The sequence below is a fragment of the Trifolium pratense genome, linkage group LG6 (assembly GCF_020283565.1).
Source record: "Trifolium pratense cultivar HEN17-A07 linkage group LG6, ARS_RC_1.1, whole genome shotgun sequence".
Lineage (NCBI taxonomy): Eukaryota > Viridiplantae > Streptophyta > Magnoliopsida > Fabales > Fabaceae > Trifolium > Trifolium pratense.
The window spans coordinates 45,200,513-45,228,229 of record NC_060064.1 but is presented as its reverse complement, the minus strand read 5'-3'; the positions used below and the strand labels follow the sequence as shown (position 1 = coordinate 45,228,229).

The window sequence follows — 27,717 nt, the reverse complement described above, 5'->3', positions numbered from 1 at the left end:
ATAGTATTAGAGTATACTTTGAATTTTCATTTTCATTTACTTTTACACTGTTTGTTTCTTAAACTTAGTCCTTCCCCTCTGGAGGCATGTAAGAAATTATTGGTTCATTACATAAGCACAAGTACACAAGGCCCAAAAAGGAAATTTAATATTTAATAATATGATGAAACTTGAAAGCATATACATAAACTTTATTTACTTTATTATAACAACAACATCAAAGCATGTACATCGACTACATCTCAACAAAGGGTGACAAAAAAAAAAAAATTTCATATTTTTTTTTGCCACCCATGATTGATTAAGGAGCTTCCTTGTAATTAAATAATTAATTAGTCCTAATTAAGCAGTCACAGATGTCTCCACAGCAAGGTTGCTAGGATAAGCAACTTCTGATTTAATGTCAAATTCCCATAATTCTGGCACTGCCTCCCTAAGGTTGTGGATGCTTTCTAAGGCATAATCTGCACCTTTAATTCTTTGTGATTTACCAACCTATAAGAATATGAAGATGATGTGTAACAATCAATAATTAGAAGCTCATAGTTGTTTGGGATGTAACACAATATCAATAATTTGGCAATATTAGTTCATATACTATACAACAACAAAAATTAGCAATATGACTTACCAGCACTGTGTCAAGTCCCACACGTTTTCCAGCTTGTATGTTTCGAGCACTATCCTCAAAGAATAACTGAAAGGCACATAATAACAACAACAAAAAATTAGAATTTGTGTTTAGAAAATTAGTATCAAATTTAGAAAAATTTTGAAACTTTTTTTTTTTTTTTTGAAAAAAAAAAACATCTAGAACTTATTTTTTTCTGATAAAAACTTCGGTACTTTTTTCGAGAAATTTTTTAAACTATTTTCATTTAGCTTTTGTATATTTTGAGTCCCTTTTTATGGGCATTGAGCCTAAATGTCTTTAAACTAACGAATTGATACTTTTATCCACAACCTCAATCAAGGCTGCGACATTATATTTTTTATGTCGCTGTAAATATATCACCAACATTGGATTATTATGAGGCTGCATCAACTATTTTTAACTATAATTCTCTATAATAGTAAAGATCTTGTGATGCCGTCTCAATTATATGACTACAATTTAGAATCTATAATTCATTTTTTATTTTTTTTTAAAGTCACTTATTTAGGAATTTTCAATCGATTTTACAACCGAATTTTTTTATCAATAACTTTTGCTTCTTTTATTTATTTTTGTTAATAAAATATCTAAAGTGTGATCTCTAAATTATTGAATATTAAAATAATTTTTTCATATAATGTTAAAACCTTATTATTGAATTTTATGATTGAGTTCAATAGGATGGTTGTCTTACTGTTCTTTGTGGGTCAAGATTGGCTATTTTGAGAGCCAACTCAATGGCATATTCTGAAGGTTTGCAAATAATTGGTGTCTTTGGCAAAACTTCACTTGGATTGGGTTTTGCAAAATGACCAATAATGTCAAATATTTGGAAGTTAGTAGCACTAGTAGTACTTGTTGTATGATTGGTTTTGCTTGAACCAAAAAATTCCATGTCATTTTCATCATGATCAGAAACAGTGTTCTTGTGGATTGGATTAAGTGTCTCAAAGCATATTATTCCTTCAAAACAATCTTCTAATCCAAGCCTGCTTAGTGCCTTAATTGCATGAACTTTGTCTGCATTTGTGAAGATCTATAGGGAAAAGAAAATAAAGAGTTTCATTAGATTCCATTCAATTTTGAATAAACCATGATTTAGTCATAAAGTATTACTTTCATTTTATAATCTAGTCCTTAAATTATATAAAAATAATAAATAGTCACTAAAATATGTCAATTTAATTTTTAAAGTATATGAAAATTTGTCAATTTAGTCAATAACATCTTAATAACAGTGACTATATTGACGGATTTTATATACATTAGCGATTAAATTAGAGAGATCGAGTGGTATTCAATTTTTATGGATTGATTCAAATGCTTCAATTTGGTTATTAGAAAAAAAAAAAAACTTACTAGTTTCCTATAGGGTAGGCTTTGCAAGAGGTTCCTTAGAATTGGGTCTGGTTTCAAATTCTCATATGGTAATCTTCCATGAACAAAACTGTAACAAAAAAATCAAATATGAATTTCACAAATAAAAAAATAATAAAAAATAAGTATATTAACTAATTACAAGTGATGAAATATTAACAAAACAATTGAAGAAAAATAAAGGGTTATGTACCTGTGATATTCATCATAGTCAAAGTCATATCCAATTGCCTAAATTGACAAGAAAATAAAACAACTATAAGTTAACAATTTGGTGTCAATTCACCTAATTATAATTTCCATTTTTCACTATAGAATATAAAATTAGGAAAATAAGGGAATCATACATACCCTTAAACCAGCCATAGTTGTTCCATAGTTTTTGTAAAGATGGTTGGACAAGTCATCAATTATGTTTTTGTCTATGCCAAGCTTCTCAACCATATAGTCTACAAATCAATATCAATAGTAAATACAAAAAAACATTGGTCAACACCAACAAAATATAAACACATACTAAGAGCACTATTTGCAAAGAAATTCTTACCTTTAATATTTTGTCCACATGCTTTTGCAATACCACAACTTATTGGATATAAAGTATCATCTAAATCTGCAACATCAAATCATTAAAGTTACAATCATAACTATTTCACGTTCAAAATATAAAGAAAAATTGATCAAAAATGTCAATTTTCTTTGACCAGTTGTCAATTATGCAAATAATGCACGATTGTTTAACTAATAGACTCACCAAAAAGAAGACAATCATATTTTTGTCTCTGAGCTTGTCGAAATCGGTTTTCGTACTCCATTTCAAGCAGAAAACCTTAACAAACAACACAAAAAGAAATCAACACTATGTTACATGACATGAACCAACCAAATATTGTCTTGGATTAACAGCAAATGAAGCATAATTATTATCATCAAGGGAAAAAATCAAGATTGATGATGCTAATCCAATCCATTAGGGATAAAGTTTTTTTTTTTATGATTTTGAGTGGACAATACACAATTATTGAAAGAGAATGAATTTAAAATCTGATACAAAAGTACCCTTTTGATGAAACATGAACTAAAGAAACATAAGAGAGTTCAAAAGTTGCCTTCAATTTTTATAACTAAGTAACCAAAAGAAAAGCATATAAATATGGACCCTTTAAACCATAAAGGAAATAATGAAAAGCCAAAATCCTCATTATTATAATAATTTGAATAAAGTTCATGGGACATATAGTTTCTTGATTGAACTATGTATATATAGTACTAGGATGAGGTGGATAGTTAAACTGGTTTAAACTAAGGTTTAAAGGTATTATGGAGTTAAAAATTTAGAGTTTAAGTCCTGACAAAGCTGAAAAATATTAACACTAATAATTACTTACTAATTTTGACTTTTAAAAAAAGAAGTATATATCTAAGGCATATAATCACTAAATATTTAAAATAAAGCCTCATTGTATAAAAATTAAATAAATAAAAAAAAACTTCAAAGATATGTCTAGTATCACCAAAGTAAACTTGATTGCTCTCTTAAAAACAGAGGTACGGTTCTCAAAGATATGTCTAGAATTAAAAAAGCACATAATATATAGTGTATATTTCTCTTAGAATTCTAAACATTTATTCACTCCTTAATAGTGTATTTTTTTCTTTTAAATGAGTCATCATTAAGAATAAGAGCATATAATAATAAGAGTAGTTGAAGTAATTTGCTTACCAGAAACAAAAGAATGAAGTGATGAGAGGATTAAGGAAGAGGAGGGTATGAAGAAGCAAAAGTTAGAGAGCAATATAGTTCAATGAAAGGGTGCAAGGTGAAGGGGGAGGAAAAATGAGAAGCAAGAAAGAGTATTTATAGATGGAAGAATTATTGGTTTTGTGGTAGAGATATTGAGTTAAAATATTACATTAAATTATTATTTAATGTGACCAATGATGTTCACACAATGATTATTTTGATTTTTTATTTAGCTAAGATAGTGACAGCAAATTTACATTCGTCACAAGTTTTTTATTTTATTATTTTGTTTTCTTTTCACATTGGATACATCATACAAAGAACCAAAGTCTAGTTCACACATTAGAGAGTATTAATTGTAAAATGCAAGGTTATCAAAACCGGACCGGACCGGACCGGCCGGTCGGACCGTGAACCGGTCATGAAAACGGTTCGGTCTTGAGCAAAAAACGGATAGGAAACCGACCGGCAAAAAAACGTGTGAACCGGGGTTAGACCGGGTCGAACCGGCGAACCGGTCGGGCGGTTCAAGCGGTTTTCAGATTTTTTTTAAAAAAAAAGGCCAAAACGATGTCGTTTTAATTTTTTTTAAAAAAATAAAAAATCGACGTCGTAGGAATAGGAAATGTTTTTGTTTTTCATCTATTTTTCATTTGGTTTGAATTATAAATTTTATTTTATTTTGACTTGTGATATTTTGTCTTTTAATGTGTGAAATTATGAAATATTGAGCAATTATTCATGTATATTTATTTATATATTAATTAAAATATATATTTAATTAAAAACGGTTCGACCCCGATTGAACCCGGTCCGACCAATTGAACCTTGAACCGGTGAGCTCGCCGGTTCGATGACCGGTCCGGTTCTGACAACCTTGGTAAAATGTACTATCTCTACTGTGTAGTTGGCAAAAATAATACATAAATAAACGGATTTGAATCTCTTCAATTTTTTCTCATTTTGCCTTTTTTTATTTTAATATGAAGAGAAACATAATAACTATCTAGTTTAGTGAAAAAACAAATGTGTATAATAAATAAACGGATTTGAATCTCTTCAATTTTTTCTCATTTTATCGTCTTTTATTTTAATGTTTGGTAAATCATAAAGAACAAATAAACATGTAAAAGAAAGAAAAATAAATGACTAAGATTACTATAATATGACCAACATAAAAGAAAATAAGAGAATCCAAATTGATAGTGTTGTCCTGCATTTGGTGTTTAGCCTATTAGTCATGTAATCAGTTGATTAGCCATTATTTGTTTAATATGTTATTTGTTCAACTGATAAAATGATATCTATGTATGATTCGTCAAAAAAAAATAAAAAATTATGTATGTTAATTTACATAAGACAACCCTCTTTTGATTGAGCGATTATATTGAAAAAATCTTTATTTTTTAGTTGGGATTTTCTAGACTATTCAAAGAGTGCATTGAAGGGCGAATCACCATGTAAAAAGACATAAAAATTTAAAGAAATGGGTAGAGGAAAGATAAATATATGTGTAAAAACTTGTTTGATTGATTGAGTGTCTTGAATAGATGTTTATAATGAGATATTTACACTAACATTGCTTGTCACATTTTTTAGCCACTAACTACTATATTACACTATATAATTATGCATCTAACACCACTTCTATAGGTATAGGGGAATGGATTCTCTCCCATGACTTTTTTCTAGTGAAATCTCAACCCTTTCTTTTTTTCACCAATTACAATTTTAATTATTAAAAAATAGAATTAAAGGTGGATAGATCACACTTGAGGAAATCCAATGAAAAGTTCACGGGAGACAATCCTCACCCTCTATAAATGACTATATCTCGTAGGCTGAGATGAGAAAGGGTAAAGTGGTTTGAGTTTAGTTGCTTAGCAAAATTCATTATAAAAATTATAAAAAATTAAATATAAACCATTTGAGTCCAATAATGGCGGATGCTAAGACGTGTTAAATATTTTGGTTTTGTTTTGCTTCGCGTTAAAGTCAGCTTGAATGGATGCTATATTTAATGGATATTTTAAAATTAAAATTAGATGGAAAAAAACACTTGCGTCCATTCAACCGCCATAACTGTGACGCTAATAGCGTCAGTGTCGTGGCCGACGCTAAATTTTTGACGCTACAAACACACTTTTTTTTAGTGATCCATAACGATATTATTAAGGGAATATATTCATGCACAACCTCGAAACCCACATAAACTTGGTTGCAAAGTTTATCCGTCAACCAACAACTAATTTAGTTGTCAGCCGATTTGCATCAGATGATTGGATCATCAGTTATAATGCAACTGATAGTCAAATAACAATAAGGTTTATAGCACCCTCCAAATCTATTTAGATTTGGTGACCATGTTCCACACCAATCTATTGTGATGCAATCTTGTTCCACACCAATCTTGGGAACAATACATGATTTGACTTTCTTTTTTTTGTTTAAACTTTGAAATTAACAATAATTTTACAAAGATTAGACAAAGATTATGAGATACTGTTATCCAACATATGATTTTAACGTAAATTCTTTATAACAACAATAATTAGACAATAATTTCCTAATAATAATAATTTTAACGTAAATTCTTTATAACAACATATGACATTACATTAAAATTAGACAAAGATTATGAGATACTGTTATCCAACTAAATGCTATAGTACCGGGATGTTTATGGAATTTTAATAATTTTTTGGAAAAAAGTATCTTGGCGAGGTTTCTTAATAAAATTGCGTACAGGTATTATCAAAACTTCAATGCACAGTCTTCTGATATTTAAAATTGATTGTTATTGTTACACGTTGCATTTAGTGGAAGTGGCTGTTTTAGGTGCCACGTGTAAGAATAATATTTTTTTAAAAAATTTATAATAGAGTTGATTATGGAACTCAACTCAAGCCTATAATATACTCAAACATTAAAGTGGGTAATATCTCTTTCCTTTATTTGGGCCTTCTCATTGGGGATGATCCGAGGCGTTTGAATTTTTGGGAACCGGTGGTGGATCGTTTGAAGCATCGTCTATCTGGTTGGAGAAGTCGCTTTCTTTCTTTTGGCGGTCGACTAGTTTTGCTTAAATTCGTTTTGACCTCTCTGCCTGTCTATGCTCCTTCCTTCTTCAATGCTCCCTCAGGTACTATTTCTTCTATTTAATCTATTTTGATTAAATTTTTTTGGGGGGATGTGAGGACTTTAGGAAAACATCTTGGATCAACTGGAAAACTGTTTGTTTACGAAAGAAGTGTGAGGGTTAGGCAGTTGAGAGAGTTTAACTTGGCTTTGTTAGGCAAGTGGTGTTGGAGGATGTTGGTGGATAGAGAGGGTTTGTGGTTTCACGTTTTGGCAGCCCGTTATGGAGTGGAGAGAGGCAGATTGTGAGAGGGAGGGTCTAGAGGGTCATCGTGGTGGAGGGAGATAGTACGTATTCGAGATTGGGTAGGTGAGGTAAGGGGAGGGTGGTTTGGGGAGAACATTTCGAAACAGGTGGGGGATGGGTCTGATACTTTCTTCTGGATTGATCCCTGAGTGGATGGGAGACCTTTGTGTGAGCGGTTTAGGAGGTTGTTTGATTTGGCGGAGAACAAATCGGCTTCAGTGGCTGGAATGTTCTCGTTAGGGTGTGGGGCAGGTGTGGAAGCGTGGGCGTGGCGGCGTCAGTTGAGGGCATGGGAGGAGGAGATGTTGGGGGAGTGTCAGACTTTACTTCTTAATATCTCCTTGTAGGATCATCTTCAGGATAGGTGGCACTGGCGGCCTGATCCGGATATAGGCTATACTGTTCGTGGTGCATACCAGCTCTTGACAGCTCAAGATACAGTTTCTTTGGATGCTGCGGCAGGTCTCATTTGGCATTCTCAGGTTCCTCTGAAGGTTTTCACCTTTGCTTTGCGACTTTTTGCGAGACAGGTTACCCACCAGATCAAATTTGATCTCTTGACGTATTTTATCCTCGGCGGCTCATTTTTGCGTATCAGATTGTGGAGAGGTTGAATCGGCTCAACACTTGTTCCTTTCTTGTAGTACTTTTGGTGGTATTTGGTCTCTTATTAGCTCTTGGATTGACTCCTCACCGGTGACAGCTCAGACCCTTTTCAGATCATTTTGTTCAGTTCACTACATCAGCGGATGGTCTCCGTGCTCGACGTTCCTTCATGCAACTCATATGGCTTGCTTGTGTGTGGGTTGTGTGGAATGAACGTAATCACAAATTGTTTAGCGGCTCAACAAATTCTATATATCAGATGTTGGACAAGATCAAGACTTTTTCTTATAGGTGGTTGAAAGCGACGAGTAACACTTTAGCTTTAAACTGCCATAGTTGGTGGTCTAGTCCTATGTTTTGTTTGGGTCTTGTATGATTTTTTTGTTTTCGTATTGTGACTCATGTAACATTCTTTAGTCTCTTTTAGCACATCTTGTGCTAACGAAATTTTTATATATTTATCTCATTTTGGTTTTTTCAAAAAAAAAATTCTTATTGTTTGAATCATTTGATTATTGACAGGTAGTAATAAAAACAAGAAAATTTTATTTAAAATTTGTATATTCAATAATCTAAAAATATAAAAAAAAAATTACATTTTTAATTAATTTTATCTTTAACTTCATTTTTCGCTATGCTTATCAAATGCTCATGTGCGTGGTATTCATTAACTTCCCACAGTTGCAATAAAATCACATTCTTATTAATAATGTTGCATCATCTACCATTATAAACCACAAAATAATAATGTTGCATCATGGATCTCAACTTTTGTCCACAAATTTTCTAGCCTAAAAACCAAAATAACACTTGGTCAAAATCAAATCTCAACATTTTTTGATCATCAATGAAAAGGGCATTTACCCTTTAACGTGTAGGACTCTTTTTTACCTAAGTACATGTTGATGACAACATTTTGTACACCCTAAGTTGTATACAGCTTGATTTTAACACCGATAACAACAAAACCTTACTAATTTAGGGTGGTGAATTTGAATGAACTTTGTTAAAAGAAGCATTTGAGCTAAGATATTTTGGGGTATTTTGGTCACTATGGTATAGATAGTGCTTGTTTGTTGCATGACCATTCATCTGGACTTTTCTGGATTCTCTTGGTGTACGTAAGAGGACATAAGTTGTAACAAGTACCTTACAGCTAATAAGGCCTTCTCTTTTAAATTAAGGACAAAAGTTACGGTTTTGGCAATTATTTTACCAATGATGATTAAACTTTTGTTTTCTTTTTCTCTCTTGCATGCGAAAGATGTACTTTTTTTTTCTTTTTTTTTTATTAAAATAAAATATATTCATTCAAATTGGTAAAATATATCATATTCAAGTACAAATTCAATACTGCTAAGAACGAAAAGGATGAATCTGCGAACAAACTCACAGCATCCAAGTTAATAGAATAAAACGGCATATTCATGCCTACAAATAATGTGATAAAATTAAAGTAACCGAAATACCTATACCTCCGGATCTGCATCGTTGACGAACTTAATCACCGTGTGAATCAGTAGTTGACCGAGGTTGATCTACCAATTCAATCAAAATCAAACGAACACCGCAACAAGACGGGAATACAAACACCGCACAAAGACGGGACGACGAAATCACAAAAAAATACACACAAAAAAAAAAGTGAAAACCACTTATTTAGATTAAAGCAAATAGAAAAAAAATGCAAAAGGGTGATTTTGAGTCGAAAAAGACCCAAAATCACTCCCTTTTTGATGAAAGAAGAAGAAAACTTAGAGAGAAAGATGAGATTTTCTCTCTAGAAAATTAGGGCCGGCCTATATTTCTTCCATAAGTTACTTCATCTAGATATAATTTTATTCTAGACATGTTAAATTCTAATTGCGAACAAATCTTTAATTTATGATTTTAACTTTTATTAACTATGTATAGAGTTTTTATTTCAAAAAAAAAAAACTGCGTATAGAAGTTTAATCTATTTTTTTTTATTTTGTTTATAATGAGCTGATAATCGAACCCAGAACTTATAACATACTACCCAAACCCCCCACCATCAGAACCAAACCTAGTGACTTGAAGTTTAATCTATTTTGTTAGACACAACTCACTTATTGTTCGCTTGAACTAAACTAATTTGATATCATTGTTTGAGCCGTGAGGAGAGAGTCTTATTTTGTTGGATAGGCACATTGATCACTGAACAACCACGCAAGTGACTTTTGATACCATGCTCCAAAACCTTAAGACATTAGGTTTATCGATCCGTCTTCTTACTTATATGTTTAACATTTACTCTTCCAATCAATATAAAACTTAACTCGTACTTAATATATATCGCATGTAAATATTTCACCTCTATGTATGTTTAGGCAAAATATGTGTTCCTATGCAACATGCCTCTAAATTTTTAGGGTGAGAGGAGCGGATGTCACAATTCAATGCCAGAAATACCTTAAGACTTAAAAAAATACTTAACAAAATATTTACCTCTTCTAAAATACTAGGAAGACTCCCACTCAAACTCAGTTGAATAATTAGCGCTAGCTTGAATTAACTTATTTTTTAATTTAGGTAAACAACTTATACAGCTTTTATGTATTATTATAAATTTGTCAATGTAGTTTATGATAAAATAGCTTATAAAAATACAATTTTCACTAGTGTGAACTTATAAAATAGCATAAAACCTAATTTATATTGCATAAGCTATTTGCATAAATTCAAAAATAAGTTAATCCAAACGAGACCTTAATCTGTGTTTTTACCACCAGTTGTATTAGGGATCTGTTTGAATTTAGTTTATTTTTGAACTTATAAAAATAAAGTTTTATGTTAATTTATAAGTTTTTACTAAATTTTTTTTTATCTTTATAAATTATTTTCTTATAAACTATATATCTTAAAAAAATTTATACTAATATATAAAAACTTATTTATTTATATAAGTTAGTATTTCTTATTAACTCAAAAATAAACTTCAAACAGACGACCTCATGTAGATTTTGCATATGGCCGGTGGCCGGTGGTGGGTAAATGATTTGGGTTAAATGCTTGAAAAGTAATGATGATTCATGAGCCACACACGGGTTTATTTCCTTTACCATCACGAGAAAATCATTGTCTAGCTCTAATGGTCCCTAGCTATATACAATGTTACATGTTGTTTTCTTGCCTTGAACTAGTTTTTATTTTTTGTATAGTTAAATAATTTTCCTCCAAATGGTCTTTGTAATATATATTTTAAAATTTATTAACAATAGAATGATGCTGGAAGAGATCGAACCCAGAACCTTGATTAAGCTGGAAGAGACTCGTGTCATGTAAGTGAGTTGGACTTCTTAAATAAGTGGTCATGTGCTGATTTTTAACTGATGTATATGAAAAAATATTGGTTGGAAGGATAAAACACACCTTGTATGTCCCATATATTGTATGAAAAAAATTAGTCATCGCAAAACGGCGGTGTAAACTTTATATATATTTCTATAATATGGTAAGAAAAAATAATAATTGCACGGTTTCAATGGAGTGTGACAATATTTTGGACTAATTAAATTGGTGTTCTTAAGTTTGAGAGCTTTAGGGTCCAAAAATTTGACTGAAATTAAAGTATTCTCTTACTATTTATAGACAACTTAATTGGGACTGCTTTGTGCCTTCAAAGATCACAACACTTCTTTTTTTCTTGCGTAAATTAGATATCATTTGCGCGCAATTATAAAGATTAATTCCTCGAATTTGGTGAGATTCAAATGAGTGACGAACTCTCCCTAATAAAACACATGTTTTATGCTAGCTAAAAAATTGGATCAAATACACCTCTTTGTTTAGTAGATGAAGATAAAAAAAATAAAAATATAATCGTTTACTTGCTATGAATTGGGTATGTAAATGTAATTAGCAATTTATCAATGTGGATTTTGAGTTGGATAAAGTGTTTCAACCATCTGCATCAAGATTTCTCTAATTTTTGTGCTATTTTATGTTATTGAAGACATTTGACTCTTCTTGTTTAAAGGCTCATTATATCATTCAAAGTGAATTGGAAAAATCATTGTCGTTGGTTGAAAATCCATATTTTTCTCATCGAAGAAAATCTCAAGTGGCATTCTCTTAATAAACAAAACTTTTATTAATCTAATATTAGGGCATATGTCTCCGTCTTCTCTCTACTTTAAGTTTATGGATCTCAACTTCTACGATTGTATTTTTCCTCGAGTCTTGTGGGGTTTAAATGGATGATAAATTTTTTCCGAGAATTTTAACACTGTTGCATGCCCATTGCCCAAGTAAAAGATCAAACCCAAAACATTGATTAAGTTAGAAGAAACCCGCGTCATTTAAATACTCTTGGGTAGATGTGTTTTTTCTTTTCGAGCAAATATTCTCTATACATAAAATATAAAAATCGAACTATTAGTTACTTATTTAAGGAGTTCAAATATCTTATCACAAACCATTGCACTATGGATCATTTCATTATATTTTTTTTTTGTCAAGTCATTATATTCTAATTGACATAAAAAATATCTTAGTAATCCATCCATTAGTTATAAGTCATCAATTTCAACATCTCATATAATACACCTCATGAAATGCCGCCCCTTACTTACCGGACCTCACCTTCTGCTGTTGCATCACTATCACCTAAAAAGGTCAACTAAATTAAATTGCCAAAGAACTCATCAACCTTGCAAACGTGAAAATATCAAATTTCTAAGGAGAGTGATGGAGTACAATAATTTTTGGATCTAGACAGCTGGTTCACATTTACCTTCTAACTTTTTAAATAATTATTTAATTAATTCAGATATTATTATTTTCCTAACAAATTCAATTTTCTTTTGCCACATTGTCAAAAATGCCTTATATAAGTGTTGATCAAGGTACGACTCAAGGTCTTCTCTTCTAACCCTAGTTGTCACTACCTTTTTTTTTTCTTTGGTCTATCGGAGAGGGGTGATGTAAGGTTAATTTTGGTCTGGAATCACTCCTCTAAATCATTTTTTTTCTTTTTTATTATAATAAATAAGTGTGATTTTCGCTTAGCGAGATGTGTCCCGCGTCATTTTTCGGTTAAGCCCATATCCCGAACGGTTGGAATTGAAATCCCACGCACACAATGAGTCCACATAAAAAGAGTGGTTTGTACTATTTATTTTTCTAAGGTCTATATTTATTTTTCTCTCATCCGAATTTTATATGATCCAAATCATATAAATTTCTTTTAATCATTAATTTTTTGTGTGGTAGCTAGCTAGGAATTAAAAGTACAACTAATAATGGATTGTAATATGTAAGTTAGTTAGTGATATTATTAAAATCTGCCAAAATCTAACGTAATCTAACATGTTTGTAATATGGTGATTATAATACTGCTTGCAATTATATATGAAACATGAGTCCTACAATGAAAGGTACACATGTTATAACCTACAAAAGCCATCATTATTATTTATAAGGAAAAAAAAAATTATATAGTAACTATGCAACGAAATTTGATCAAAAGTTGTTTTTTATCAGCAATTGCTTTTTAGATTCATTGAAAAACTAATATATCTAACTTATATTTAAGCTAGATACAATGTCGTATTTGAGGGGGCGACGACCCTAGGCCCCAAATATTAGGGCCCCCAATTTTTTTTAGGGGTATATATATTATATAGGTCAATAATATAAAATAAATAAGGGTCTTGCTAACATGTCCTAAAGGCACATGTTAAAAATCCAAGAGTAAAAATATTCTCTTAAATTTTGTGTAATTAATTTGTGATCAAATTTAAAAAGTAAAGTAAATACATTAATTATGATAAAATATTTTCTTTTTTGGGCACAGTTTAGTTTTTTCCAATAAATAAATATCAAAATTCTTGTGAAAATTTAAAATAATATGTCTAAATATCTTGTGAAGATTTTAAATTTAAATATATGTTACAATTATATTTACAATAATAAATTATTAGAAAGTTATTTTTTATATTTTTGTTTTGTATGTGTCAAAAACATATTTTTGTTTAGAATCTTTTATAAGATTTGCTTCTTTTATAAATATATATGATTTAGAAATATATATATTTATTACAATTTAGCTCTATAAATAGAGCAACAGAGTCATGAATAAAAATACAAAAAATATGAGAGTATTCTTCATATAAAAAGTATGAGAACGTATAGAAACAATTATTAGTGAATTTGTATCTAAAAATGTTCGTAGGAATTGTATCACTGCTTAGCTACTTTTTTGAACGACATCAGACAACTATTAATCTTTTCTTTAATTTTTTTTGGTTACAAAATGAAAATTTTGATAATCTTTTCTTTAATTTGTAATTACATAATTAGATTGACAATAAGTGATATTAATCTTTTCTTTAATTTGTAATTACATAATTAGATTGACATAATGTAACTCTGCTTAGCTACTTTTTTTTTTGGTTGATACTCTGCCTAGCTACTTATTTTGGTCTTAACCAAACACCGTCCTTATATGCTGCAATAAAGCAACCTAAACTCTTTTACTAAGTTTGGTGTGTGAACGCTTGGATCATTTGACAGCTATACTCATGTTTTGAATTATGTCATGTGATTTGATATTTCTATTATTAACTTGTATTTAGTTTTTATTCGATAAAAATATCAAAATTATTAAATTTGAAGTTGTGATTAGGATATGAATCCAAATTCATTCACTTGTGTGTTTGTGTAAATTTTTAGCGACTCTTGTCATTTTATCTATTTGTCAAAAAATCTTGTATTTCATTTTTTTTATCAAATTAATCTCTAAATTGTACAGCTTACAAACAAGTTAGTTCAGGAATTATATCACTTACACTATTGAATTAATTTCTAAATTATATCACTTATTGTCAATCTAATTATGTAATTACAAATTAAAGAAAAAATTAATAGTTGTCTGATGTCGTTCAAAATAATATTTTTCTATTTACAAATTTTAAGAGAGTAAATTTAGGACCCCTATAATTTGAGGAGATGAATTATTTATTTACTCAATATTTAATTAATTGAAAAAAATAGTCAACAAAAATATAATTGAAAAAAATATCATCCCAATGCAAAATCTGCCATGTCTTTTTTTTTTGTCAGGTAGCCTAATAACTTGAAATTGCACATTTAAAGATTGATAAGTGGAGTGTTCGAGATTTTAACCCCGATGTCTGCATATAAAATGTTGATATCCCTATCAATTAAGCTAAGCTAACAGGGACAATCTGCCATGTCTTTTAATCCTTGTTATTTATTTTACTTTTTTGAATATTTAATATTCATTGGAAGCGAATAATCAGAAAGCCGAGTTTATATAACTAAATATAGTTACAGTAAAAGAAAAACTATAGTCCATAGGTGAAAAAAGCTATCTATATGAAATGATAAAAATTAAGATCTAAAAAGGAAAACAAGAAATATATATAAGTACTATATGTTAGCAATTTTTATATTGATTATTATTATTTATATTAATTACTACATTTGTTCCTCATACTCTTTTTCACCTAATACTCCCTCCGGTCCTATATATAAGATAAAATTTACTTCTTAGATTCATTATAAAATTGATATATTTAGACTAAAATGTTGTCTAGATACATTATCAACTTTACAATGAATCAAAAAAATAATCTTTTCTTATATATATTACCTCAATGTTTGCTAAGAACTCTCTTCACTTGCCAAATTAATAACTTTAAATATTGATACAACTTGTGCCTACTATTTAAAACTACAATTGATCTCTAATATAACAATTGAAAAAATTGGCCCATGCATGGACCAATACATCAATTGATATTCCAAACTATACACGGACCCTCCTATCTATGATTTGAATGAATTATGCATTCGAATACAATGTTTGCACGCGATATCAAATAGTCATTTTGGTGACATGATGTTGTTGGATTATTTCAACTAGAAAATTTTGGTTGGACATAATCTCACACATAATTCATAAAAAGTAGAAAAAAAATATAATTAAGTAGTTTATATTTTTTGAATAATTAAAGTATGTGTATTTTTACGTGATGGTGACCAAATATAGTAGTAATTAAACACTTATGAGCATATAAATATTTTTCTCTTTTAATGGGGGTGTGTGTTATGTGGTTCTCAAAGACCATTAGGCACAAAATCGGATTGAGAGCGAATATAAGTTTTTGGCATCATAGTTGTATTGCAAATAATGATGTATTGAAATATTTCTATCCACATATATAGTTAGGGGTATATACGTTCGACTAAAAACAAAACCTAGTTAGACCAATAATTTGTGATGCTTTTTTGTCATTGATAAATCCATAAAATGTTTAGAGAAGATACTTTTGTTTTTTATATATCTGTGAGCATAATTTACTTGGTATAAACATTATAATATATAGGGATCAAAATTCAAACCCTGAACTTACAAACTTGTTCATTTTCTGGCGAAAGATTACTCGACAGAAAAGAAGAAGATAGTTTTGTTTTTATCAATATATATACTGTGGTGGGATGTGTGCTTGCTCATTTTGAGGCTGTTTGAAAGCTTCATTGCCATATTTCGTTCCTTTAATTATTCTATCCACTTGGGTTGGCTCTCATCATGGCAATTACTTAATCTAAGCTTTTTATATAATACATTAATTTCTCTACCATATTATCATCAAGAGGGGTATGAGAAAGAACGGACGAGAAAGAGATAGATCGGGAATCATAGGATTATTGTTACTACTCAACTTTTTGTCATCATGGATGAAGGTATGTCATTTAAAGTCTTTATCATGTGAGAATCATATATTCCAAGATCCTTATGAACAGATAGTTTTCTAGTAAGTAAACATGAATGTGAAAACTATAACTTACAGTATGGACATTTTACAATTGGAGTTGAGTGTACTGGAAGGAAATAAACTCATACATTATGACGAATTAAAGTTTGAATTCTAAATATTAAAAATAATCATATTTAAATCTGACATATCTCGATTTTAATTATCATAAATTGAGAGAATCTATAAAAACAAAAAGAAAAAAACTACAAAACTATTGTAGGAAAAAAAGTTACCATGTCTAATATACAAGTGATTCGTGTACATAGTATATGAGTGTTGTAAACTTTAAAATACCGAATTTGATTCTTGGTCATGAAAAATACCAAAAAAAACAAGAACTACTAAAAGTTAAAACTCATTGGGTTGTAGACTAGATCACCATTGATCAAGACAATGGAACGTTTACTTTGTTTCATTATGAAGACTTTTAATTTTTATGTAGTCTCTTCATTTTGTATATTTGATTTTATAAAACTTGATTTGACAAAACATTATAAATATCATTTGGTATTATCTTTGCATATGTACAAAATAGTTGATATGTCACCTTCAATTCATTTGATTCTATTTTTGGTTTCATTTGAAGGATTTTTTTTTATTAAAAAAACATTAACATATAAAAATGCCATTAATATATAGCTCTATATGCTTCTTTTTGGAAAAATTTACCCCTTATTGCTTGGGAAAAAGGAAAAGTTGATTAACTCAGAAAGCTACAACAAAGAAGGATACAAAGTGTGATGTAGAAAGCAATTAAATATAATCACAAAAAATGCCATGACAAAACAACTAATATTTTACTTTCACATTGACCTTGAGCATCTAGTAAGCTCCTAGATTTCCAAGTTTACACATCATGTAATTGATATAGCTTTTGTTTTTTATTTTCTTGTGCAAAGTTCAGAAACTAATTTTGACTAAAAAATGTTGATTAATGTACAATTTGGGCAAGGAGATGAAATTTTTAATGTGAAAATGTAAAGTCTTCAATGTGAGAGCGAAACGTGGCAAATGATGGCAGGGTATATGTCCCTATTTGCACTGAAAAAACCAATAATAGAGAACCCAAGACACAAAGTAAAACAAAACACTAATCATGATCCATGAGAGCATATAGTGCATGTCTTTGTATGTAAATAATTTTTGTTTCTAACAAAGATCCAAGAATTCCCTTGAAGGCCGGGGGTTTAGTACACTTGTATTTTTTTTTATTATAATAAGTAGTGATATTTTATTTTAAAAGTTTGTTCCTGCTTGATTTGGATCCTTGGGTCACGCGGTTTTTTGGGTTCTTGGTGGTTCTGCTCGTGACAGCGTATGTGGTTGTTGCTCGCCAGTCACATCATCGTCGGTGAAGTCATCATCGTTGGTGCTCTTTACATTTATGGGTTTTTGGTTCGTGGTTGTGTTGTTGGCTCCAAAGAGTCGTATGTTTGCTGCGATTCGTTGTAGGGGGTGGGTAAGTGAATTGGTCCTTGTTGGTAGTCAGTTCATTCCCGGCCTTAAGAGGTCAAAGTTTTTGTGGCTTGCTGTTTTGCAGGGAGTTTATGCCTTTTGGTTCGCTTCTGTGTTGGCATATGTTTCCGTAGACTGTAGGTTTGGTGGGCATTCTCATCCTCTGAGTTTTCAAATCTGTTGAGATTTGCAGGTTTCGAGGTTTGAGATTGCCTCCAACACGTAGATGGTGCCACTGAATATCCATATCAATACTCTACATTGATTTTGGACTACTCATGGTATCCCCGTCATCGCTCTCTTTAAAAATAGTAAAAGACCCGTGCATTCACATGGGTCGGGTAACATTATTATATAATCATTAATTCCAAATCAAAATTAAAGATATCAATTTGAACAATATTAATAACAAAATTTAGAAATTTCATCCGAAATGACACACAAATTACTAGTCGTTAATTGATAAAATAACTTGAAATGATATCGTAAATGTTATACAAAGATTAAAAACTTTGTGGCGGCTTTGGCCGCCGGTAATGAAAAAGCTGCACTCGTACATCTTTGTAGCATGCCGTCAGTAAGTTGGAGAATCCTTTTTTCGCGTTGTGGTGGTTCAGGCCGCCAGTAAATGGTCTACTTTTTGTTTCAGGGAGTTTTGGGCCGCCACTAAATTTATCAACGAGAGCTATTATTTTGTGCACTTTGGCTGAGGGTTTTTGTCCCATCACAAAGTCTTGTTTTCTTGTAGTGAGCCTGTTAGAAACATTATTATGGATGATAATGAAGTTGCATGGTATAAATTGGGATTGATGTTGTAATAGACTTTACTAGGCAAGCTCTTTCTATTTTATTCAATAGATTACCTTTCCATGAAGCTATCTTCTTTAACACTTTGTCAACAATATCATTATAGATATTTTGAGAAACCTCGACCTTTAGGGGAGGAAAACCCCAGGATAATGTCCTAGGTCCGCCAAAAATCTAACAGCTAAAATGTCTTGTATTTGACGCTTTCTCTTCCCATGAACCATCCTAGAGCACATAGCTTTAAACTTCAAGGTATTCATCATTAAGCCTGAAGAATTACAAAACTCCTCCAAAGTATCCATAACAACTTTGACCTATTCAACACTAGCTTCGCAAAATAAAAGAACTTCATAAGCAAATAAAATATGAGAGAGGTGTGGGCCACCCTTCTGGAAAGGTTTCCATATCTCATTTAAGACTTTCTATTGAATATCAAGTGAGAGTTTCTCCATATACAAAGAACAAATATGTAAGGGGATATCAAATCTCCTTGGCGTAAATCTCTAGAAGGAGTAAATAGTCAGTTCTAGTCCAATTGCAAAGCACAACCAAATTGATAGATTAGATACAACTCATGATGAGAGATATAGATATCTGAGGGAAACAAAAATCATGAAGCGTGAGCTCCAAGAAGTCTCAATTAAACCTATCATACGCCTTTTTCAGGTCAATTTTAAACGTAATATAAATAGAACCCTACTTGGCTTGAGAGTGATGTATGAAACAAACAATCTCGTGGGCTAGGATGTCATTACCATTGATACCTCAACCTGGGACAAAACTGCTCCGAAGAGGGCTAACCAAGTCATCAAGAAAAGTCTTAATCAGTTAACCAAAACATTTGTGATCATCTTGAAATGATATTATAGAGGATAATTGGTCTGAAATTATTTAATCTATGGGGATTGCTCTCTTTGGTAATGAGGACGATTAATGTCTCCACAATCGAAGCTAAGAAGGTTTGCCTTAAAATCAAGATTCAACATCGATAATGCACTAGTGAATGATAATGTTAGAAGAGGTCAGAGGAAAAGATGCATCAGTGTAGCTTGTAGTTGATCCGATGCAAGATCGCAAAATCTGGAACTCGAGGAAAAGATCAACTCGTGCATGTGCATATTTTTGGCCAAAATATGTGCAATATTCTGTTTTGTTTTAAACCAAATTTGTTCCTATTTGTAAGGCTTGTAATTTTCTATAAATAGAAGTTGTTATATGCATAGAAAATAAGAGAGTAAGAGTGAGATTTGGATTTGTCACTAGCAATAAAGCTAGGGTTTTAGAGATAGAACAAATGAGTTTTCTCTTGATATAATTGTAGAGTTGGGGAAACGGCTATTGAATCCACCTTGGGAATAGTAAATTGTTGAGTCTCTTAGCCACATGTGGACACTAGAAAAAGGGTAGAATTAGGATTGAAGATTAATTCATATAATTGTTTTTGGAATCTCTTTGCATCAAAATTCTTTGAATTAGTGAAACTAATGGTCTCTCTCCCTCCTTCCCTCCCTCCCTCCCTCCATACATCGGTCATTGTTGGACCAAACTAGGTATACAATATTGTGTGTTTCTTTTGTCTTATATATCGTTCATCGTGTTGCTATGTTTTATTGTTTGTGATTATTATTCTCGTTCCTTGTTAATTGATTGCCGTTAATTTTGTTTCACATACACATCAAAGTAGGTTTCATTTTTCCTTCAAATTCATAACAAAAGCCTTGATACCGCCGGTGGTTAAAGCCGTGAGGACAAGATTCCACACATCATCACCAATTTTCTCTCAAAAATGTTTAAAAAATATGGGTTGTAAACCCATCATGTCCCAACACTTTAGAAAGAGAGGAGTTTGTAGGTTCATATTCCCTCCGTCCCAAAATATAAGAAAAAATTGGTCAACCAAAATTGATGTATTTAGTCCAAATTCTTAACCAAATTCATCAACTTTCTTTGACAAATTTTCCCTGATATTTTGGGACGGATGGAGTATTTCTTTAGAATACAAAAATCACCTAATTAATTTAATGGAACTCAAAAATTGCATGGAAGGAAGATTTTGGAGAATTTATATATATTTTCAAATTCAATCCATGATATTATAATATTCTCAAAATAAAAAATATATTAATCATAAACACACACACATATCATTTTCTATTAAACACACACATCATTTTCTATAAAACACTTGCTTAAAAAATGTTAAAAAAAAATTTCCCTATTTTTCTCTCTCCAAAAACTTCAAACTCAGTAAACAAATTGTTAAAAATATTTAGTTGATTCTTGAATATTCTTCATAATTACTTGAATAATAGTTTTTTTTTTTTTTTTTACAATACTTGAATAATAGTTGTAAATATTTACACCACTCATGTAATTCGATCTCCTAATCTTAACTATGTGATGCAAAATGATTGCGAGAGCTATGATTTACACATCACTATCCAAGATATGAAACATGTGAACTCAAGGACACCAGCTTCACCTGGCTAACGTACGTTCAACCATATTATTAATTACAAAAAGTTAGAAATTTAAATTGGGGGAAATAAAGATAGTGATAGATAGGTATGTAATAGAAAAAAGAGATAGTGATAGGTAAGATGATGATGATGATGATGATGAGGACAATATATATGAATGATATATACCACCGTTGGATTATACAGATAATTCATATTAATTGTTTAAAAAATTTAAAATAATTTGATATATTATCGAGACCTGTTAAAACTAATAGTTTATGCATTTTATTAAACACCGTTAAAAAATCGGAATGTGTTGTCTGACATGAAAATTCACACTAGAATTTTTTATTTTTTTTTAATATGCAAAATCCACACTTGAAATTGTTTTATTGAAAAGAATTTTGGTTGTTAATTTATTGTTTTTTATCAATTAAATTCTAAGGTTAATTTTGAAAATAAGTTAACTTTATGGGTCATTAAATGAAAATATAGTTACGTACCAACAATAAATTAATCCACATGTAATTTTTTTTTTACTTACCACATGTAAGATTTTTGTGCCCCTTAAAAATATGCTATTGGTACCTTAAACATATTTACCAAATCTATTCCATTTGGTCCTAAAATCCCTAACATCTCTTCCCTAACTAAAAGTTGGATCGATGATTAGTACATAGAGGATTGGGTGAGACTCGTGAGGATCCACTACAGTTGAAATTTCCTACGGTCCCAAACTCATGTACAATTATTACAAAGTGTCAAAGTTAGTCTTTTTTATTTATTTTTTAAAACTTTGTCTTCTAAACTGTATGGAAATTCAACTTTAGGAAATCCAATTTCCACGTGAGAGTGACAATTCAACAAATAACTAAAATTATTGTCCAAGTGAGCTAAGCCACATAATGTGAATTTTTGAGTTATTTATAGCTACGTTTTTTTCTTCTTCTAAAGATAAATGAATCTAGTCAAAAAAGACACAATTTTTTTAGCAGGAAAAATCTTTTATTAACAAATTTATCATAACATAAGACATATTTTTTTTACATAAGTTAGACACGAACGTGTCTGTCTGGCCCGCTAGTATGGTTTAAAAAGGATAATAATAAATTATACTCCACCCGTTTCAAATTCCTTGACGTTTTACAAAAAAAAAACAAGAAATTAAGAAAGTGTATTTTTGCACTTTATTTTCCTATTATACCCTTATTTTAATTCAGCAATTTTTTTTGGCACACACTTTCTATTTACAATAAATTTAATATGTTATGTACCAAAAAAAATTAATATGTTATGTACCAAAAAAATTAATATCTTATGTAGCAAAAAAAATAAAAGAATAAAAAACTTTAGTTTTTCAAATATATATTAAATCTTTTTCGGTTTCAAAAACTACTCCTAAATATTTGGAATTTACATGAGAGTATAATAGACAAAATATAACCTTAAATTATCAAAACGACAAGTAATTTGAATTTTTTTTTCTAAAACGTCAAGTAATTTGAATTGAAACGGAGGGAGTATGAATTATACATAAAATAAAGGTTAAATATATCTTTTATTCTCTTAAATATACAAACTTTTATTTTAAGTCTCTCTAAAAAATTTTCTTTGAACGTCCCGTCAGTGTAGCTCAAATGGTAGCTACCGTCAGGGCTCGAATACATGATTCCACATTTCTTCACATTTAAATGTGTGAGTTTAGCCACTAGACTACTGAACCAAAAAAAAAAAATTCCTTTGAACTTTGTCCCTTTAAATTTTCAGTGTTAAATTTTATTCTATTTGTTTTACAAAAATTCACATATTTCAAATAATTTTTGTTTTGTGTAACATATCTTTGATAAGAACTTAAAATATTATTAGTTCACGTAACATGTTCCACAATATTTAATCACCTAATATTGACAAAAAATATGCATAATTAATCCTAAAAATTAAATAGTAAAATACATAACCAATCTTTTCCTTCATCCATGGGAAACTCAAACTATACTATCACATGATATTGCCTTCAAAAAAAAAAAAAAAACTATTACATGATATATAGTGTTATTTTATTTTTTGGTAAGACATGATATATAAAAATTGTAATAATCCCTTAAAATTTATTGAGGAGAAGCTTGTGAAGAAAATGAAAGTTTTAAGTAATCATCACTATCAAGTATCAACATTGTTTGTGGGGTTCCTAACCATGAGTGGCACCATGTCTTCAAGCAATCCTTGTGAGGTCAAATTTTCTTGGACCTTGTCATGTGTAGAATCCAATAAATTGGGTGGTATGAGTCCCAAAGAAGCACTAGTTTGGGCTTCATGGGCTTCCTGTATAATCTGACCTTCATGAACATCATTTGCTTTATGGACTTGGGTTGGGCCTTGTGAAGAAGTGGGCTTGGACTTCTTGATTGGTGGATTAGAATTAGATTGGCCCACTAAGAAATATGGATAAGTGAAGTGTAAGTGGAGTCCTTCATAAGTGATTATAAGAGTGTCAAGGTCTTCAATGGATCTCTCAACTTGCTTCTTAGCACCACACTTTGGGTTGGTGCACCTATAGTAACTCCTGTTTGTTCCATAGCAATAAATTTGTAATGAACTCGCTTATAAATTTTGTGCTGTGAAATTAATCTACTCGCTTATTAATTTGTAATCAAGGGCATAATTGTTACATTATTTTCATTTTTTGTATACAAATTAGTTAAAATAAGAGTTTGAATCCATGAACATAGTTTAATTGGTAGGGATATTGCATTTTTTTTTATATCGAGTGCCAGAATTCAGATTCAGGATCCCTCTCTTATTCACCTCAAGAGATTAATTTTTAGTCATTAGACTACTTGACAAAAAAAAAGTTAAAACAATAAAAAAGGATATTTTAAATCATTTTCATGGTAGATAAATTTTCATTATTCTTTTGCACATATCTCATCGATTCATTTTGTACTCATTTTAAAGGATATACAAAACCGACCGAATTTTTCTCTTCCCACCCAATGTTTCTTTTCTACCCCGTTTTTCCATTTTTGTCCTTGTATAAAAACTCCATAATGCGTTTTTCGAAGTTTTTTTTAGTTCAAATTCTGAAACACATTCCGAAAAAATTTTCCAAGGCAAAGAGTACCACTTGTTTAAATTGATTGTGAAAATCCCACTAATTATTACTAAGCATAAGCATCTTAGTATATTTAGTAACCCTATAAGCCTATTAACCATTGTGGGGCTTATTGATTATCATTGTTATGGAGAGAGAAAATAGCTGATCGAGTTCATACAATTCATGCAAAAGAAGCCTTAGAATTAAATTATGACAAACTTATTTACAATATTCTTTTTTTGTCAGGTAGCCTAGTGGTTAGTACTTCACATTTTTAAGGTGAAAAAGTTGAATCTCCGGGTTGAAACTTTGACTCATACATATAAAATATGATATTTCTACTAAATAAGTTAAGATCACGAATTCAACTTTTTTACAATTTATATGGACTTACCTTCTCATATGAATTTAGAAAAGACCTTTAATTGTGCTATTTCAGCTGTTCGGTCTCAATCTGACGATTTACACTTTAATTAAGATAACAAAATTATCTTGAAATTTACCGTAAAAAATATTAATCGTCTGATTGAGATAGAACAATATATAAAAAGACCATTAGTAAACCATAAGTTTTTTCATCATAACGGGCGACTCGGATTGCACAATGCATCATTTTTGGCCTGTTACTACCTGTTGATTAAATTTGGGAGATTTTATAAATATAATTATCACATGTCTACAAGTTGATTAAATTTTACTCTAAATTTCTAGGTGAGTAAAAATGTGTTTTGTGAACTTATTTCCAAAGTACTTTATATATGCATTAAAAGGATTGGTTTAAGAAACTCTTTAAATCTTTTTCACAAGCTAATGTGCAAAATAGAACTACATTTCATATAGAAGAAAGTCAAGAGTTTACCTAGGATTTGGGCTATTTTTAATGGATTTTTGACCATACTTCCTCCACCTATATCCATCATCACTCATCCCATTGCCAAAGCATTTGAGTTTCAAAGTATACTTATTTTCAATCTTACTCAAACTCTTTTCCAGTATTGAAACTCTGAAATCAAACACAATTACACACATCAATTTCGTGTCCAACTCGAACTAAATCATCTACATATACTTTATAGTGCAGAAGTTGTAAGAACTGTTAAATTTAAAAATAAAAATACTTTTTCTAAATCTAACGATCTCAACGACTTCAGAAGACCAAGTTGGTCCAATTCATGAAACTCAACCTTATAAAAAATTACCATGAAAGTTAACAAAAAAATGTTGTAGTGCTCTTACCTTGTTGATGAATTTTGTTGAAAGTGGTTACTATGGTTAGTAACTAACAAAGCATTTTCAATATCTGAAATGGTAGGACCTGAATAAATATTTGAAATGAACCTATTAAAGACTTGGTCTTTTGAAAAATCATCATGACTTGTGTTGGTTACTTCATTTACTATCCCTTGTGGCAACATAAGAAGAGAATTAGACTCATCAACTAAAAGGTCTCTTAAAAGTTCTGACCAATTAGAAGTCATTATTTTCTCCATCATTGTCTTTGACATAGATGAGTACTCAATCATATTTATTAGGCTTTAAAGAGAGGAAAGTGAAGATAAAAGGCTAATGAGAATGGAAAAAGAGTGGAGCAGATAGATGAGGTGGTGGTTGTTTGTATTGTATGTGTTTCTTCTATCTTGACTTTTAAAAGAAAACAAAACAATGTGGCTATGTTTTTATTTTTGGATGTATTCTAGGTTGACATTTTTTGGAGATTTCTATTCCAAACAATGTTGTAATATTGTCGGTTAACTGCAAATTGTGTCATCTTTCACTGCCTCATAATTTGAAATGCGGCCTTTTTACTACTATTCATACAACTTACTATGTGGAACCTAAACATTCAATTGCATGGAGTTTCTTTGTTTTTTCCCCTTTTTTTGGCTGTAAACAAGCAAGTGGAACAAAGTGTAAATTTCATTTTTTGTTTTTGTTTTTTGAAAAGCATGTGACACCGATCTAGAAAATAACATTAAGTGTGTTTGGAACATGGTGAAATGTCAAAATTAATCACGGTGATCTACCGTAATTTTTTTGGTTTACCACCACACTAATCCACCATAGTTTTGTAGAAGCTACAAAGTATAGTTTGTGAAAAATCATAGTGGATCATCGTGATTCTGATATATATATATATATACTGACGGTGATTCCAAACATAGACTTAATAACAATTTGGATTTATGCGATCAAAATCCTAGAATTCACGCAATCAAAACATTAACATATTGGATAAGGTTTGACGATTTAAATTTTAAGTTTGATATTTAGATTTAAAAAAACAAAATATGCATGTTTTGTGCGCCTTTTATCTTTATCCAACAATCATTGATGCCCTAATTGCATGAACACACAAAGTGTTTATGCCATGCCAAATACCACTAATGAAACTCTAATTTCAGTTGTGTTGAAGACATTGAGATATATAAAAAAAAAAATTGATACATTAATCAATTTCAATGGTGTTGAAGAAAATAATTGCAATGTACCAATAGTGTAAAACTTTTTTTATACATTATTTAATTAAATCACACTATGTATGGCTATGGTTTTAGATCAGTTTTTGGAATTGAAAATTTTAAAATCCAAATAAAAAAAAGATAAGGTGATGAGATTATGGAGGGTGGCGTTGACATTTTCAAAACATTTGTACTACACATCTGTTTTCTTTTAAATGTTTATATTGTCTTGTAGTGTGATGAGATTGATGCATCACAATGTGACAAAACTTACTTGACGACAATGTCATTTGAACCAAGGAAATTAGAGTCAACCTTAAAGAATTACTACATTATTCATATAAGTTGAAATATTTTTTAAGATGCTCTTTGACCCTTGTAACTTATTTTAAGGAGAAATATTTATTATAAGATTAGTTGAGTTTGCATTATTTGCAACTATAGATGAAATGGTAGGTTACTTACTAAAGTTGGATTCACCATATCAAAAGTAATATTAAGAAAGCTATTGGAGCAATATAGTCCTATGATTAAAATCAAAAGGCAAATGCTAACATGTGCCCCAAGGGCACATTTTAAGGTGTATTTAATTAACTAATATTTCATTTAATTTACTTCAAAAATAGTAATAACCAACTTTATTAATTAAAAGATATGGTTCACTATATTTATTACCTATTTAAAAGAATTGGAAAGAAAAAAAATATTATATGCTGCCAAATTTGATTTATGATGATGTGCCTGATTATACGACCATAATTATATGATTCCAATTTTTGTTTTTGTTTGTTAACAATCAGGCTTATATGTACTCCTGGAAATACTTGATTTATGCTAACTTGTGTTTTTTGTTTTTTCTCGGTGAA

At 30.3% G+C, this 27,717-nt stretch overlaps 2 protein-coding genes across 2 annotated transcripts; both read right to left on the bottom strand.

Moving 5' to 3' along the window:
• Window positions 1-270: 270 nt before the first annotated feature.
• On the bottom strand, window positions 271-3,901 carry LOC123889136 (suppressor of disruption of TFIIS-like). The gene is made up of 9 exons (XM_045938359.1): window positions 3,756-3,901; window positions 2,787-2,861; window positions 2,580-2,645; window positions 2,384-2,481; window positions 2,226-2,263; window positions 2,015-2,102; window positions 1,350-1,691; window positions 632-697; window positions 271-495 (listed from the first exon to the last, which is right to left on the bottom strand). Exons 2-9 carry the CDS (start codon window positions 2,845-2,847, stop codon window positions 343-345), a joined length of 912 nt encoding a protein of 303 aa, XP_045794315.1. The 5' UTR covers window positions 2,848-2,861; window positions 3,756-3,901; the 3' UTR covers window positions 271-342.
• Window positions 3,902-23,137: 19,236 nt separating this feature from the next.
• On the bottom strand, window positions 23,138-25,994 carry LOC123889134 (probable WRKY transcription factor 49). Its single transcript, XM_045938358.1, has 3 exons — window positions 25,629-25,994; window positions 25,252-25,395; window positions 23,138-23,861 (listed from the first exon to the last, which is right to left on the bottom strand). Exons 1-3 carry the CDS (start codon window positions 25,913-25,915, stop codon window positions 23,459-23,461), a joined length of 834 nt encoding a protein of 277 aa, XP_045794314.1. The 5' UTR covers window positions 25,916-25,994; the 3' UTR covers window positions 23,138-23,458.
• Window positions 25,995-27,717: the final 1,723 nt, after the last annotated feature.